This window comes from Martes martes, assembly GCF_963455335.1.
Source record: "Martes martes genome assembly, chromosome: 11".
NCBI classification, from domain to species: Eukaryota; Metazoa; Chordata; class Mammalia; order Carnivora; family Mustelidae; genus Martes; species Martes martes.
Window position 1 is genome coordinate 85,336,662 of NC_137899.1, and position 15,279 is coordinate 85,351,940.

A 15,279-nucleotide genomic window follows, 5' to 3' on the forward strand; every position below is an offset into this window, starting at 1 on the left:
GGTCAGCTCTGGATCTGCTCTGGCCCCACCGGCAGTTCTGACCTCGCTCAGGACCCCAAAGGGAGCCAGCCTCCTCATGGGTCACCCTGGCCCACGAGCATCTGCAGGCAGCACCCGCAGACGGCCCTGTTTCAGGGTCCCCAGCTCACGGACCCCTGAACTAGTCTTGGAGGCCCACTGCTGCCGCAATTGGCCCCCCTGGCCCACCAGCCTCTTCGTGAACATAACCTCCCCAGCTCACAGACCCCTGAACTAGCCTCCCTGGCCCTATAAGCCTTTTCACTTAACTTTCCAGCAGCCACTTACCTGAGCCTCCCTGGCAGGCTTGCTTCCTCTACTAGTCTCTCTGGCCCGCTGGCCTCTCCCCCCCTAGTTGCCCTGGCCCACTGGCCTCTCCTCCACCCCTGCCAGACTCCCTGGCCTGCCAGCCTCCCCCCACAGCCTCCCTGGCCCCAGCCAGTTCTCTCAAACCCACCCTCCACACTGTAGCCCGAGAGGCTCACATCTAAAGGAATCTGCCCTCTCTGGTTCAGGGCCCTTCTGCAGCTCCCTCTGGTTCCAGGCTAACGTCTAGTCTTCCTAACAAGGCCTCTAAGTTCACACACCAGCTTTACCCACCAGTTCATGCAAGAAGTCCCGAGTCAGCGCGCCCACTCCACACCACACCCTCTACTCCAACCCCACTTTACAGCTTCTAGCTTCCTAGGCAGCCATGCTGCAGTTTGGGTCTGTGCCTGGGAACACCCTTGCCTCTCCAGCCTCTGCATCTTCCTGGCTCCCTCTCTGTCCCTCCTAGATCTGCCCCCCACAAAGTTCCCCAGGACACATCTCTGCATCACTACACTGATCTGTGACTTTTTATTTACACATCCCTCCCCCAGCCTGAGCTCCCTGACTCTGGAAGGTCTAATATAGACAGGTGTAACACATGAATAAATGAGTCATTCAGTAGCCAGAGCAGGGCAAAGAGAAATTTCACACAATTGACCCCCCAACTCTAGACCTACCCCTGGACATTCAGTACATAGTGGTGGGTCAGGGAACACCACCTTCCTCACCTCTTTACTCAGTAGCCTATCTGCCTCTGGGCTCTTTTTAAAGTTTCTTCTTCCCTTCCCTACTTCCTTGCTCTGAATCCTGCTCCCATAAGACCCTCCAGGGCCTCTCTTAGGTTTGCCTCCCCATCTTGCAGGGAGCTCCTTGAAGAATGAGATCATATTTTATCAAGCTTATGTCCTCAGCCTCCTCATGGCCACATGTGATAAACGCTGGTTGAATGAATGAGTGTATGGTAAGTGTGTCCAGCTCTTTACCTGATAAAACCCCTGAAGGCAGGATCCATTTTCTTAAGTACCAACCACCTGTGACCACTGTGGACCAATTCTGTGCCAGGCACTAAACCAGGTGCTTCTACACACACCCCTCCTCATTCTCTACCCTCCCACCCCACTCACCCCAGGTATGAGCACTTTCCTGAATGGCCTATTGGCCCCCGCTCAGCATCACCTGATTCCCACCTGCTTATAGACATCCAGCCCAGCTGCTCTTCCCCAACCAAAGCATGGCTCTGGGTGCTGAGCACTTATGGGTTCTAGTCACTTAACCCTAACAGCTTTATCAAGGGGGTGAGCATACTACTACCTGAAGAACTTGAGGCCTTGAGAAATTTGGGTGATAAATCCAAAATCATACTTCTAAGTAGCAAGGCCAAGATTCAAGCCAGGTGTGCCCAAGCCCCAAGCCTATCATACAAATAACCACCAGCCGAGACCATCTGGGTGTCTCAAGCAGTCTAAACTCACAAACCATACGCTGAACGCCAGGACGCCTGTTGGCTAAAATGGAGGAGGAAAGAGTGGCCCTTTCCCTTTCAGTCTGTATCTCACAGAGCTCACTCTCTCAGGGATGTTACTGCTATCCATCTAGTTGCAGTGGCCAGAAGCCTGGGAGTCACTTGGATCTCTACTTCAATCCCCAAACACATCCAATCTGAAAACCAGTTTTGTCCATTCTGCTCTAAATATCTCTTGACTCCATCTCCTTCTCCACATTCCCACTATCAAAACCGGAGTTCGGACCACCATTATCTCTTACTGCAATGGTATCCTTCCAGTCTTGCCTCTGCACACAGCACCGTGACAGCACTATCTCTCAAACATGTATCTCACGACATCATTTTCCAGCGACTTCAGGATACTTTGTCTTCAGGATAACTTCCAGATTCTTTACCTTTGCTTGAGGGCACTTATGCCCTCTAGTCACTAAGCCTTTGCGTATGCTGTTCCTCTTGCCTAGGACGCCCTCTTGTTCTTATTTCTATCTCCTGAATTCTTCTGGCCATCTTCTTTGAGCACACCCTCAGCCCAGTGGGCTAGTTACCCCTTCAGTGGATGCTTCCACGTCCTTCTTACATTTTAGCAATTAACACACTGCTTTGTAATTGCCTGTTCACTTGAATCCCTACCTCACTAGTCAGAGTCACGATTAACTTGTTCAATCTTTTATCCACTAGACAAATATGTACTAGCTGTTAACTCTGTGCCATAGTTAAATACTTACATACAAGATACAGACCGGACATTACCCTGGAGAACAGAAACCTCACCTTCTCTTTCGGGCTCTAGATTTGTCTCCGCAGGAGGTTCAACAGGTTTATAGAACCAGCGACGGAATGCGCTTGCGTGAGCCCGTGTTGCCGCGCGCACTTCTGGGAATCGTAGTCCCCAGGTTCGGGCCTCTCTTTATGGCGCAGGCATATTCAGATTGAGACCGTTTTACTATTGATGCGCATGTCCCGGGAGGCGGAGTGGTGAACTGCGCATGTCTAAGGGGTGGAGGTGCGGTCGAAAAGGCGGCGCACTGCGGAGGTGGGGCATCGGTGACTCCCGGCCGTCGCGAACCTGCCTACGAGAATGGCGGGTAGGGGGAAGCTAATCGCGGTGATCGGAGACGAGGACACGGTGACTGGCTTCCTGCTGGGTGGCATAGGGGAGCTTAACAAGAACCGCCAGCCTAATTTCCTGGTGGTGGAGAAGGATACAACCATCAATGAGATCGAAGACACTTTCCGGTACGGTAGCCCGCGAGGCCTGAATGGGTCCCTTTGCCTTGGGTGGGAGCGCGGAGAGTAGGCGAGGGCGGCGCGGGGACCCGGCGGCCGGGCCTGCGCTGGGCTTCCAGACCTCGACGCGGAGGGTCAAGGAAGGTGGTCTGGCAGCCCTTCCGGAGGAGGCCTCTGTGCTCCAAGTTCCCTTTTGGGGCTTGGGAGAACCCGGGCATGTCGAGTCCTCATCTTCACATGACTGTCAAGGAAGAGGAAACAGAGCTCGTGACGGGCGCCGCCCCAGGGTCCCATCTCAGCTCCGCCCACATTCGCCCCCAGGGTTGCTAGCGCTCGGCTCTTGCGGATTGGCCTGTAAAGGAACCACGCACTCATCGGGAACACCTAGGCAGTGGGGTCGGGGTTTCTTGTATTTTCATGTCCCTTAGAGGCTAACAACAATCCTGTAAGGTAGGGGTTATCGTTCTCCTTTACACGTGGGAAAACTAAAGCTCAGGGAGGTTACGTACCAAAGTACGTACCATTTGGAAGAGAGGGAGAGGGGTTTGAACCCAGTCCCAACTCTCTTAAGCCAAGTCCACGCTTTGCTTGTACAGTTCCCTCAATCTTAGAATTTCCCATTGTCCTGAGCACAGCAGGCAGATACTAGGACAGTCAGTGTCCTACTTTCAGCTAAGATCTTGCATTTGAAGTTCTCATTTCTTGCCCTGGGACAAGGGTGATAGCTTCATAGTGTGAATGCAGGCATGCCCCCTTAAACCAGGAGGTGAGACTTGAATTGAGAATGCCAGCCCCCTATGCTTTCTCACCCCTTCTCTAAGGCCCCTGTTGCCAAGTCTCAGGGACAAACCACATTCACCTGTTTTTCCCTACACAGTCAGCCCTGAGATGCAGGCTCAAACTGGTTCCTGCTGCCTGGGGTATGAAAAGCCCTCAACTGGCCTGATCTCTAAGCATTCTGGCAAAGTGACCCAAGTTACCATGGGAGAAGGACAGATTTTACTCCAAGAACTTTCCATGCTTCTATCTAAAGGGACCCAGAGATCATCAGGTCTAACCAGCTCTGGTGCCTGGCACAGAGCAAGCACTCAGTAAAATTAGTTTTTAGTATTTTAATTAACTAATGTATGGGTGATCACAAGGAAGGGAGATCCCAGTCTAGGCTCTCTCTCTGGGGAAAGTACGATTTTCCTCCTTTTGTCTGTATTCTTGGCTCACACCAAACTTCCCCTCTGATCCATCCGCCAGCCTCATCAGCACAGACCTTAAGGACTTTAGTGGTCTCATCAGCCCCCTTAAAAAAATTGTTTTCCTTTGAAAAGTTAAAGTATTCATGTGGTTTGCAAATTAATGTTTAAAAGGTATACACATTGAAAAGTCTTATTCCCACCCCACCCCGTCTTTTTCCACTCCATTACCTCCTTTCTCCACCCCTGTAAACACTTAATTGCTTATTTACCTTTTTAGGTAATAATGTACCTTTTTCTTCATGTACATATAGAGGGACAGACATGCATATTCTTACCCTCGTAGCATACGGAATATGCCAGCATGTGCCCTAATCTTCAGCACCAGTTCACGTGGAAGCCTTCCAAGCAGGGGGGGTAGAAGCCAACCCTGACAGCCAGGGCCCTTAGATTTTTTAATGAAGTTGATCCTGGTTAGAATGGAGAGAGTTTAGCTAGCAACCTTTGCCCTTGAACTCTGCGGTTTCTGGGTCAAGCCCGTTCCCCTCTACAGCCCAGCCCCAGCACCTCACAGTGTACTGCCTGGAATCCCTTCTCCTCTCTCTCAACAGGCAGTTTCTAAACCGGGATGACATTGGCATTATCCTCATCAACCAGTACATTGCAGAGATGGTGCGGCATGCACTCGACGCCCACCAGCGCTCCATTCCAGCTGTTCTGGAGATCCCGTCCAAGGAGCACCCCTATGATGCCGCCAAGGACTCCATCCTGCGCAGGGCCAGGGGCATGTTCACAGCCGAGGACCTGCGCTAGGGCCTTCCCCACAGCCAGGCAGCGTCTCCCCAGGCTTGCCATCGGCCCTTCTCTAAGTTGTGAGCCCCAGCCCCCTGCCCCTTCCCATTCCACTAAGAGGCTAAGTGAGGGGCTTCCAGGTTGCTGGGGCTCTGCCATTAAAGTCAAGCCTGGTTAGGGAACAGGAAGCCTTGAGTGTTTTCTCTCCACTACCTCTTCCCTGTGCTGTTACACAGTGTCATTGTTGGTGTTAAATTAAAGTAATGTTCTTATTTCTCTCCACACTGAGGCTGGGTGCTACAAAGCACATGCATGGGATGAGGCCCTTGGGGGGATTAGATTGGCAGGGCTGGGAAGGGTTCGGCCAAAGATACAGGCATAGCAAAGTTGGACCAGGAAGATTGTGCCAGGAGGTCATAACTCAAGGATGGGTCTTTTGAGTCAACAGTGACCTGCTCTGGTGGGGAGGAATGGGAGAAGGCTTGTGCCCAGGCCCTTGGCTCCCCTACTTCAGTCTCTGTTGGGCTAGGAGAAGACCTGACCCCAACGGGTGAAAGCAGAAACACAGGAAACCTAGAAGCCTGTGGTATCAGACCGAGCCGGGTCCTGCAAGAGGCTTGGAGATCAAGGGTCTTAGCCGATTGGCCCTGGCCTGAGGTTGCCTCTGGAGCGAGGCGTGTGAGGTCTGCTCCAGGCATGGCGAGTAGAACCCTGGCCCTGTGTGAGGTGAGGCCTGGTTGCCGGGTGACTGCCTGTGGCAGCCCCTGCTGTCAGAATGACTCTGCTTGCTGTTGCTCACCCCTCGGGGACAGACAGCCAGGTACCATTCCTTCCCCTGCTACCATGTCACGGCAGCTCAACATGGATACGCTGCGGCAGAACTTCTGGAAGGAGGAATATCTGCGGGAGAAGATGTTGCGCTGTGAATGGCACCGCAAGTATGGGATGATGGTGAAGGCCAAGCAGAAGGCTAAGGCCGCAGCGCGCCTACCCCTCAAACTGCCCACCCTGCATCCCAAAGCCCCACTTCTACCTCCACCGGCCCCCAAAGCGGTGCCAACCAAGGCCCCCAGCCCTGCGCTGGAGACCCCTACTATTCAGTCAGAAATGTACCCAGTCCCGCCCGCCACCCGGGCTCTGCTGTATGAAGGCATCTCCCACGACTTCCAGGGGCGCTATCGCTACCTCAACACCCGAAAACTGGACATGCCAGAGATGCGCTACTTCTTCCCCATCACCACCAGCTTCACGTACGGCTGGCAGCTGGGTGAGCCCCAACTTCTCCAAAATCATTCCCCTCGCGAACACGGAGCCCCCACCCTGAGCCAGGCCATGCTGTTAGCACTAGGCATGCGAGACATGGTTGGGGGTGTCCATTCTAGTGGGGGGTCCAGGCCGTGAACATAAGACAAAGGACCCATTCGAGAAGGACCAGTTCCACGATGAGACTAGGAAGTGATGGGGGAGATGGCAAGGGATAGGTGAGGCTTTAAGCTGGATTGTCCAGTCGGGCCTCTCTGGGGACCTAACAAGTGAAGTGACACAAAGGAGGAAGTTGGATTTTATCCAAGTGGGAGATAAGCCACAGAGTGTTTTAAGCCCGTGAATGGTACTGGTAGGGTACTAACTATTCTGTAAGTAACGGCCTTTCCTGGGAAGGAGTCAACTCTAGCAGCTGAGGTCTGCATCTTTTGGGTCACCCTGGCAGGAAAGGATGATGGCTTGGGCGAGGGTGATTAGCAGTAGAGCCGAGGGACATTCAGGGTATATTTTGGAGGAGGAGTCATGAAGCCTGCTGATGGACTGAATGACAGAAGGGGAAAGGAGGCCATGGCAAAGCCCGGGTGTTGGGCCCAAGCGCCTAGACAAGGAAGATGGGGAGGAGCAGGGCTGGAGGGCGTGTGAAGACAGGTGGGCCCTGGCCATGCTGGAGGGGCCAACAAGGCGGCTATGTATGGAGGTCCCCCCTCTGGAGGGAGGTCAGAGCAAAGATGCAAATTTGGGGGTCATCAGGATGTAGGTGCTATTTAAAGCCTGAGGTTGGGTGGGCTCACCTGGGGAACTCCAGGTGCTGGAATGTGACACGAGAGACAGGGGGCACAAAGAAGGGTAGGGAGATGATGGTGGGAAAGCTGTCCATCTGGACCGAGTCTGCTTTTTCTGTGAGGCTGAGAGTCAAGGTTGTCCTCCTGGAGGAGAGGGGGAGGCAGTGGTGTAGCTGGAGATGCAGAGTTAAATGGCACAGGAAAGGGAACATGCCCACAAGCATGGCAGGACTGCTGGGTGAGGCCATGTCCTTTGCTCTATGTGCTCCTGAGTTGCAAGTGAGGCTGCTCAGTCATGGGTCACCGTCCGTGTGTGTCGGTGTGTGTCGTCGTTGTCGCCCCCCGCCCACCCGCGTGCTTGAGTGCCTGGGCGATAAAGGTGGATGGCTGGGGATAAACACAGCTGATGTTTTTTTGTTTGTTTGTTTTTTGTTTTTTAAAGATTTTATTTATTTATTTGACAGAGATCACAAGTGGGCAGAGAGGCAGGCAGAGAGAGAGAGAGAGGGAAGCAGGCTCCCCGCTGAGCAGAGAGCCCGATGTGGGACTCGATCCCAGGACCCTGAGATCGTGACCTGAGCTGAAGGCAACGGCTTAACCCACTGAGCCACCCAGGCGCCCCAGCTGATGTTTTGCCTAAAAATTTCCCCCACTTTCCTTAGGGTCCTAAAGGGGAGGGGAAAAGAGGAAAAAGCAGGAAGCATGTCCCAGGAGAGCAGGAGTTAGAAGGAAACCCTCTCTCTCCCAGAGCCGTCTAGCTCTGTCCGTCCCCATGACCAGCAGTACTGGGTGTCCTGCCACCTGCTCTGTGGAGGAGCCTGAGGTGGGGGAAATGATGGCACGTGGCAGACTGACCAGTTCGGCCGTCACTGCTGGTCTGGACCCCCAGCTGGCTCCCTGTTTGCCCACAGCCAGTGTTCCTCAAAACTACCTTTTATTCCTTCACACTTCAAAAGTGGATACAATACAGGCAGATTCCTAGGGCTTCGTAAGCAGGGCTCCCACGCTCCGCAAGTTCCCTTTCCCAGGCCCCATTCCTGGCCTCTGACATCTTTTCGCAGGCCCCCCAGTGAAGCAAGAACTGGTCTCCTGCAAGATGTGCCGCATTGAATCGTTCTTCCGAAAGAATGGGGCCTTCTCGCTGCTTGACCCTCAGGACCTGGCTCTCTGATGGTGGCCGGGCAGTGGACTTAGCGGAGGGAGGAAGAAATAACATGCCTCCTGGTGGGGCTGAAGCTGCTGTGTGTGTCCATGTGTCTGGCCTCCCAGGCCCTGAGGCAAAGTTCTGGGCCTTTCTTGGAACTACCTCTGTTCTGCCTTTGCTGGCCTGCAGGTTGCCGGCTTGCTTTTTCCTTAATCCCCATCTCTTTAATCATCCGTTTGAAGATTCAGCAACGACTCGAGGGGGCTGGGAAGGGTGGGCGCTCCTCTCCAGGCAAGGGCTCCTCAGCGCCAGGAGGCCACAGTAGCTGCTGGAAGCTCTGCGTGTTCCTGGGTGAGAGTGGCCTGTCATCCCAGAGGCCAGGAAAAGGGAACAACCCCTGCCCCATCAGCGTCCCTGGCCTCCCCCTCACCTGGCCCCTACGGCCCGCAGCCGCCAGGTCCTCTCCTGGAGCCCTCGCTGCAGCTGCTCCCGCAGGGCCCGTCGCTGCCCCACCGCGTCCTCCTGCGTCCGGGCCGAGCGCTGAGTCCCCGGACGCCCGCCTCGCGGGCCCGAGGGAGCCAGCAGGAGGCAGCACCCGGCAGACGCGCCCCGCCCGCCGTGGGTCCGCGTCGGTGCCGGTGCGCGAGGGAAGGGACCCGGGAGGCGCCCCCACCCACCCCCGCCCTGGCAGGATCGCGGGGGCCCCGCCGTCTTCTCCCGGGAGTCTTGCCTGTGGCGGGAGCTGGGCCGGGCTGGGTGGGGGCCCTAGAGGGTGCACCCGGCAGTGGCGGTTCCAGGCGAGCCGGAGGCGTTCCAAGACCTGGGGGAGGCGGCTGTCAGCGGCCACCCGGCCGCCCGTCGTGTTCCTCATGCCCCTTGTGCCCCAGGACTGCCGGGCGCGGCACGCGTACGCACCCAGAGCCGCTGCTGTTCGCGGGCCTGCCGCCGCCGGCGCCTGGCCGCGCGGTGCAGCTCCAGCAGCCGCTGCAGGGCCGTCTCCTTTTGCGCTGCTGCGCTCACGGCCGCCGACGCCTTCTCCCGGCCCGGGAGCCCGGGCCACGCGGCCTTCGAGGCCCCGGAGGCCTCCGCGCCACCCCCCGGCTCCCCGACCGCGCCCAGGAGCCTAGCGGAACCGCCGGGCACCTGCTCCGCTGTGCCCGGGCTTCCTTCCAGGTCCTGAAGCCCGTGTGGGTCGCGCACCGGCCCTGGGCGCCCCGGGAGAGCCACGGGGTGCTCCTGCGGGCCTGAGCCCCCGATGCCTGGGGCCACTAGCGCCTCGGCCCCTGGGCCTGGGAGCCTCGGCGGTGGAAGGGGAGGCCGCGCCCCCTCCTGGGCGGCCCTGGGGTCTCCTGCGGCCGGCTTTGGGCCGTCAGTTTGGTCCTGCGTCAGCTGGGTGGTCCTTTCCCCGGAGCCAGGGCTCTCCCTTCCCCCAGGCTGAGGCTTCTGTTCTCCCGGGGACCTGCAGAAATCCCTAGAAATTCCCAGGGAGCCGCCTTCCTCCGGGGGCTGTGTGGGCGCCTCTCCCTCAGCCACCCCCCAGGCTTGTGAGACTCGGCCTGGGGAAGGCGGAAAGCTCTTCACTTCCCGACCCTGAGTCGTCGTCTGCGGCTCCTGCAGGACCTCTTCTCTCTGGCACTCAGGGCTGTTGCGTCTTTGACCTTGAAGACACTGTCTCCTCTCACTCTGGGGAGCCTTCCCCCCAGGATACACGGAGGCTTCCTCCCTCAGAGCCTGAGTAGCCTCCCCACTCTGACCCTGGTGTATCTTCTCTCTCCCACTCAGAACTTCCTTGCTCTCCCCCCTGGGGGCCTCCCCTCTCTGACCCCCAGGGCACTCTTCTTTCTGCTCTCTCTGCCTCTGAGGAATCTCAATCCTCAGCAGTTTCTGAAGTTCTGCCCTCTCCTGGCCCAGGCTCCAGTCCAGCCCCTCAGGGGGATCTTGGGGTTCTGACAGGCCCTGGGAGGGCAGGCCTGAGGGTCTTGGAGACACGAGCTTCCTCCCCCATAGGCTTGTGGATGGCCTTTGGGTTGTAGGTCGGGCTTGTCTTCTCTCTCCTCTCTGGGCCAAGTCCTGGGAAGGAAGAGCATTTGGGCCCAGGCTTGTGATGGAATCCCCACGCCAGGGCCACTTTCCCCAAGCGGCCCTGGAGACTTCAGAGGCTGTCCCAGTGGACCTCATTTCCATTACAGCCCTTGCCTGATTCCTGAACTCATTAAGCCTACTGTATGTAGTGTAAACAGTGCTTCAGGGAGAGTCCCTCCTTCTACCAGCCTACAGGAGGTGGCATCACCTCCCCCAAGTAGCCTCTTCCAAGGCAGACCCCACCCCTGCTATCCCCAAATGAGAGAGCCTTTGCCCAGAACATTTTGACTCTCACCTTGAACTCAGAGCTTCCTGGGTCCCCAAAGCTACTGCTGGTGGTGGGGTTCGGCTCTTGTAAGCCACCTGAGGGAGAAAGACCAATGTCAGGAATCCTCTGGTCACGTCCCAGCCCCTCACACACATTCCACCTGAACTGGAACCAAGAAGCCTAGGGAGCCCCCAGCACATAAGGGGAAGGGGACGCCCTGACAACTGATGTTTGAACTTCAGCGCTGTCGCGGCTCATTGGTCCACCTTTCTTCAAACTCCCTGCCATGTGCTGGCTTGTTGGACCAGCCTGCCAACAGCCGGCCACACCTTCCTCATCCTCCCAGCCAAGGCAGGGCACTTCAGAGGAACGTGAGCAGAACCTGCACACCCTTGTCCTCAAAACCTCCACGGGATGCCCGGGGGTGGGGGTGGGGTGGGGGTGGGAGGAGGGTCTGTTGGCCAGGCTTGTCAGTGCCTTATAAGGGCACCCCACTTCCTCCTGGTGGGCCCATCTAGGCCCATCAAGAAACCCACTGTATGCACCTTACTTTGCTGTTATTAAGAAAAATCCTCTTTAGGTCTTTCTTGGTTGCTGACAGTAAAATCAAAAGAAACTCAAGAAACGGAATTTTAGGCTGAAGCCTGCCCTAAAAACTGCAAGTTTCATAATTAACAAAATAACTCTAAAAAAAGATAGGAAACGTCTCTGCTCCCGTGCAGCTGTGAAGGAAGGAGAGTCATTCTGCATCCCTAAAACTGTTAAAAGAACTTGATTTCTTAAGATCCTAAATGGAGAACTTTCACAAGAATATTCCATCTATGCAATGTGGATGTGTGAATATTCACAACAGTAACCAAATGGGTATGTTCTTTGTGAAAATGTCTTTCAAACAAAGGAGTCTGATAAGACTCCCAAGCCTTTAGAAATGATTGCCATGGGGGCACCTGGGTGGCTCAGTGGGTTAAAGCCTCTGCCTTCGGCTCAGGTCATGATCCCAGGGTCCTGGGATCGAGCCCCGCATCGGGCTCTCTGCTCAGCAAGGAGCCTGCTTCCCCCTCTCTCTCTGCCTGCCTCTCTGCCTACTTGTGATCTGTCAAATAAATAAATTAATTAAATCTTAAAAAAAAAATGATTGCCATGAACAGTGAACATAACCCCCAGCCCCTGTCCCCTCACAATTCTTTTTTTTTTTAAGATTATTTATTTATTTATTTGACAAAGATTATGACCTGAGCCGAAGGCAGAGGCTTTAACCCACTGAGCCACCCAGGCGCCCCTCCCCTCACAATTCTAATCTGTTGTCTTACTCGATAACTTCTTTCTCTGGTTATAAAGTTTGTAACTGATACTTCTGTATTCCCAAGAGATCTTTGCCTTGGAAAAACCTCTGTTGATCAGAAAAACAAGCGTTGGCTCTTTGCTTTTTCTCTCACGTGCGTGATGCAACAATTAGAGGCTTATGGCTCAACTAGGTTTATTTAACCAATAATTTGAGAGTCTGTTTCATTCAAATTAATAGGCCCAGGGTTCACAGCATCTATCCCATGGGATTCTAATTGCCTATTTATGGTTATAGCCTCACTAAGCTGTGAGCCCCGCAGTGACAGGGACCAAATAATGAGGCCAATGAGGCCGACATGTTCTGTATGTTCCCAGTGCCCAGCGGGGAGGGGGAAGGGGTGGCAAACAGGTGACATGTGCCGCTGTCCCATCCCCTCCTCCCTGGGCCACTGCGCACAGTCACTGCCAGCACTCCCTCCCCAGAGCCCAAGTTTAGCTTCAGAATCCTGGACCCAGTGCCTGAGACAGCTGGTACGGAACAGGTAGAACTGGGACATAAAATAAAACCTACTTCTTGTCCCCGGGTACTCCTTGGCACCCAATAAGAAGTATGAGATGAAGAATGACTGAGAAGGGGACTGGAATCGGGGCATTTAGGATGAAGACTTCCCACCTCCTCCCCATCTTGTCTGGCCACCAGCCAGGAAGTCAGCGTACCCGGTGTAGGCTCTGCAGGCATGGGAGGGCTCTCCCACCGGGGGTCTCTGTCACTCCTAGCTTCGCCCAGATCCAGGGCCCATGATGGATCTACTGCCTGCCCCCTGCAGGGGTCAGAGGCTGCCTCAGAATCACCCTTGTAGCCCATAGGCTCTGGAAGGGGGAGGCAGCCTGTCTGTCTCCCCACCCCAATGCCTGAGCCCAGTCCAGGGTGGTCTCTCCCAGCTCTGTACCCACCCCTGGGTCCCAGGAGCTGGAACTCGGGGGTCACCCTTTCCAGAGGCTGTGGGGCAACCCTATGGGTACAACTGAGTGAGAACCCCAAGAGGAATGTTGGGCATAAGGAAGAAGTGCTGGGCAGGACTGTGGAAAGAGATAGGAAAAAGGGTTCAGTGTTTGGCCCTTTTGTGTGGCAGTACAAACTGGACAGAGTTTCCTGGGAGAAAGACTCACCCGTCTGGAAGCTGGTGGGTCTGGCTCAGAGAGTCCCCAGCCTGAGGCAATGGGCACAGCCTGGAACTCTGGAAAGTTGGAGGGCGCCCCAGTCCACAGGGTCTCATCCCCTGTGTGGTGGGCAGCCTTGAAGATGGCCCAAGATCAGCCCTCCTCCTGGTGTCTGTGCCTATGTATGACCCTGCTCTCTTCCCCTCCTTGTGAGGAAATTGATCACTCCCACCCATTCGAGCCTTCAGATGAGACTTCCGTTCTGGCCAACAATGCTGGCTGGGCCCTCCCTTAGCCATTTCCTGCTAACACCCCCTCTTGCTACAGCTGAGGATGCCTCGGCTCTCAGAGAGGGCTGCCAACCTGCCCCAAGAGACTCTGACCGTTGGTGACTGAGACCCCGGGCCTCTGGGCCTCTGCCCTCAGGAACCAAGTCATTCTTGCTTTCCTCCCATGCTGCAGCCATGTCTAAAGCCTTCAAGATGTCACCATGCCATTAATTCGATCAAGATGGTCATTAATTGTGCAACCGTAACATCAGCCTGTATGTAATGAGCAGGTCCTGGGCACTAGGCAACATGCAAAACCTTCATGGGGATGAGTTCACTGGGGCTCCCTCCGAGTAAGATCGATTATCTTCCCCATTTCATAGCTGAGGGAACAGAGGCTTACATTCCCCAGGGAGCATCTGTACAGAGACAGAACCCAGGCCCATCTGTGTCCGAAGCCCCTACTTCTCCCACCTCCTTCACAACCACCATCACCCCAATGTCACACTGACACCCCCCCTTGCCTCCAGCCAGGCCCCTGCTCACCCTGCTGGCCCACCTCTCAGGGCCCCTGCCTGTCCCACCATGGGGCTTGCTGCGCTGGCTCCATACACGCTGGGCCTGGTCCCTCAGACCACAGAACTGGGCCCAGGGGGGCCAGAAGAGGCTCAGCCCTGCCCCAGTCAGCAGCTCCAAGTCCCACAGGAGCTGCAAAAAGATGGGGTGCCAGGGTAGAAAGGGGTGCCCACTCTGCCCTCTGCCACACCCCTTGGCCAGCCCCCTACCTGCTCCTGGGCCCTCCGGCTCCACTCCATCTCCAGCAACACAGTGGGCAGCTCCAGTCCTGCGCGACAGGCCTGACTCTCTTGCACCTGCGGGGGACAAGAGTCAGGCCTCCGCCTTGCCCTTCGGAGGTCATGCCCCACCTCCCTCACCTGCTGCAGGGCAGCCTGGAGCTGGCCCAGGGCCGCAGGGCGTCCAAAGAGGTGCTGGTACAGGGCTAAGGCCTGCCTGTGGCTGCAAGGGAGCCGTGGGCCCCCAGGTGCGGCCGTCTGCTCCATGGAGAGGGGGCGCCAGAGCAGATGTCCCCTCCCTCCCTCCTCTCCTCTGCTGCGGGAGCTGGGAGAGGGGAGGGGAGCTGGGGAAAGAGGAGGAGACAAAGGCTCCCAAGCTCAGTAATGCAGGGGACCTGACATGTGAGCCGGGGCCTGGACCCCAGCCAAGTCTCAGGGAGCCTCGGCCTGCCTCTGACCTGGGGTTCTTGGCTGTAAGGGGCTGCAGGGCGGGGCGAGGCCTGTGCTGAGAGCATGTGTTTTATGTGTACGTATGACGCTGGCAATGGTGCTCCATCCAGGTAACCTGCCCCACGCAGGCCGCAGCCACCGCCGCACTTACTGTGCAAAGTGGGTCGCAGCCTCCCCATCCTGTCTTATGGAATCCAAGCCGCCCCACAGAGGCGAGGAGCCCTAGCTAACGTGGGGTGTGGTCTTCCTCCTCAGGAGGCAAGTGGCCGTGATGAACTGGCTGGGGGTAAACATGGTCTGAGGAGGGGGCAGGAGCCACCACAGGCAGGACAAGGGCGAGCACTTCCCAAGTGCCTGCTCCACGCTATCCAAGTGCAAGGCGCTGGCCCCGGGTCACTCTGCTTACTCATCCGACACACGAGATGCAGCAGGTTGAGGGCATGGTTTGTGTAGGTTATGACAAGGGCAGGGACAAGGACACGAGCTGGTCTGTCATTGCCATGTCCCCTGCTGTCCTGAGCAGCCTTGCCTACCCGCTGCTTTGCAGCTGCTCAGCGAGAGCCCGGGGCCGCCTCTGCTCCCTGGGCCTTGGCACACGTGGAATGAGCTGGCCAGATGGCTAGTCTTGGGTCAGTCCAGCTCTCCCTCCACTGCTGCTGAAAGGTTAGGGAGCTGGCAGTAGAATGGGGTACCCCCTCATCTTTTACCCAAGGCCCCTACGTCACCAAAACAGTCCTTTTTG

At 56.3% G+C, this 15,279-nt stretch overlaps 2 protein-coding genes across 2 annotated transcripts; both read left to right on the top strand.

The window, feature by feature from the left end:
• The first annotated feature begins 2,806 nt into the window (after positions 1–2,806).
• Positions 2,807–5,222, top strand: ATP6V1F (ATPase H+ transporting V1 subunit F). The gene is made up of 2 exons (XM_080819028.1): positions 2,807–3,070; positions 4,860–5,222. The coding sequence occupies exons 1-2, from the start codon at positions 2,913–2,915 to the stop codon at positions 5,059–5,061; spliced, it is 360 nt and encodes a 119-aa protein (XP_080675154.1). The 5' UTR covers positions 2,807–2,912; the 3' UTR covers positions 5,062–5,222.
• A 661-nt stretch (positions 5,223–5,883) lies between these two features.
• Positions 5,884–8,256, top strand: SPMIP1 (sperm microtubule inner protein 1; the record flags this gene model as incomplete). The annotated part of the gene is made up of 2 exons (XM_080819085.1): positions 5,884–6,307; positions 8,147–8,256. The coding sequence occupies 2 exons, from the start codon at positions 5,884–5,886 to the stop codon at positions 8,254–8,256; spliced, it is 534 nt and encodes a 177-aa protein (XP_080675211.1).
• Between the last annotated feature and the right edge of the window lie 7,023 nt (positions 8,257–15,279).

Bases quoted from the DNA above. Each gene is read 5' to 3' on its own strand.
- ATP6V1F (XM_080819028.1), top strand. From the start codon at position 2,913: ATGGCGGGTAGGGGGAAGCTAATCGCGGTGATCGGAGACGAGGACACG. The intron at 3,071-4,859 runs GTACGGTAGCCC...CTCTCTCAACAG, and splicing joins GAGATCGAAGACACTTTCCG to GCAGTTTCTAAACCGGGATG.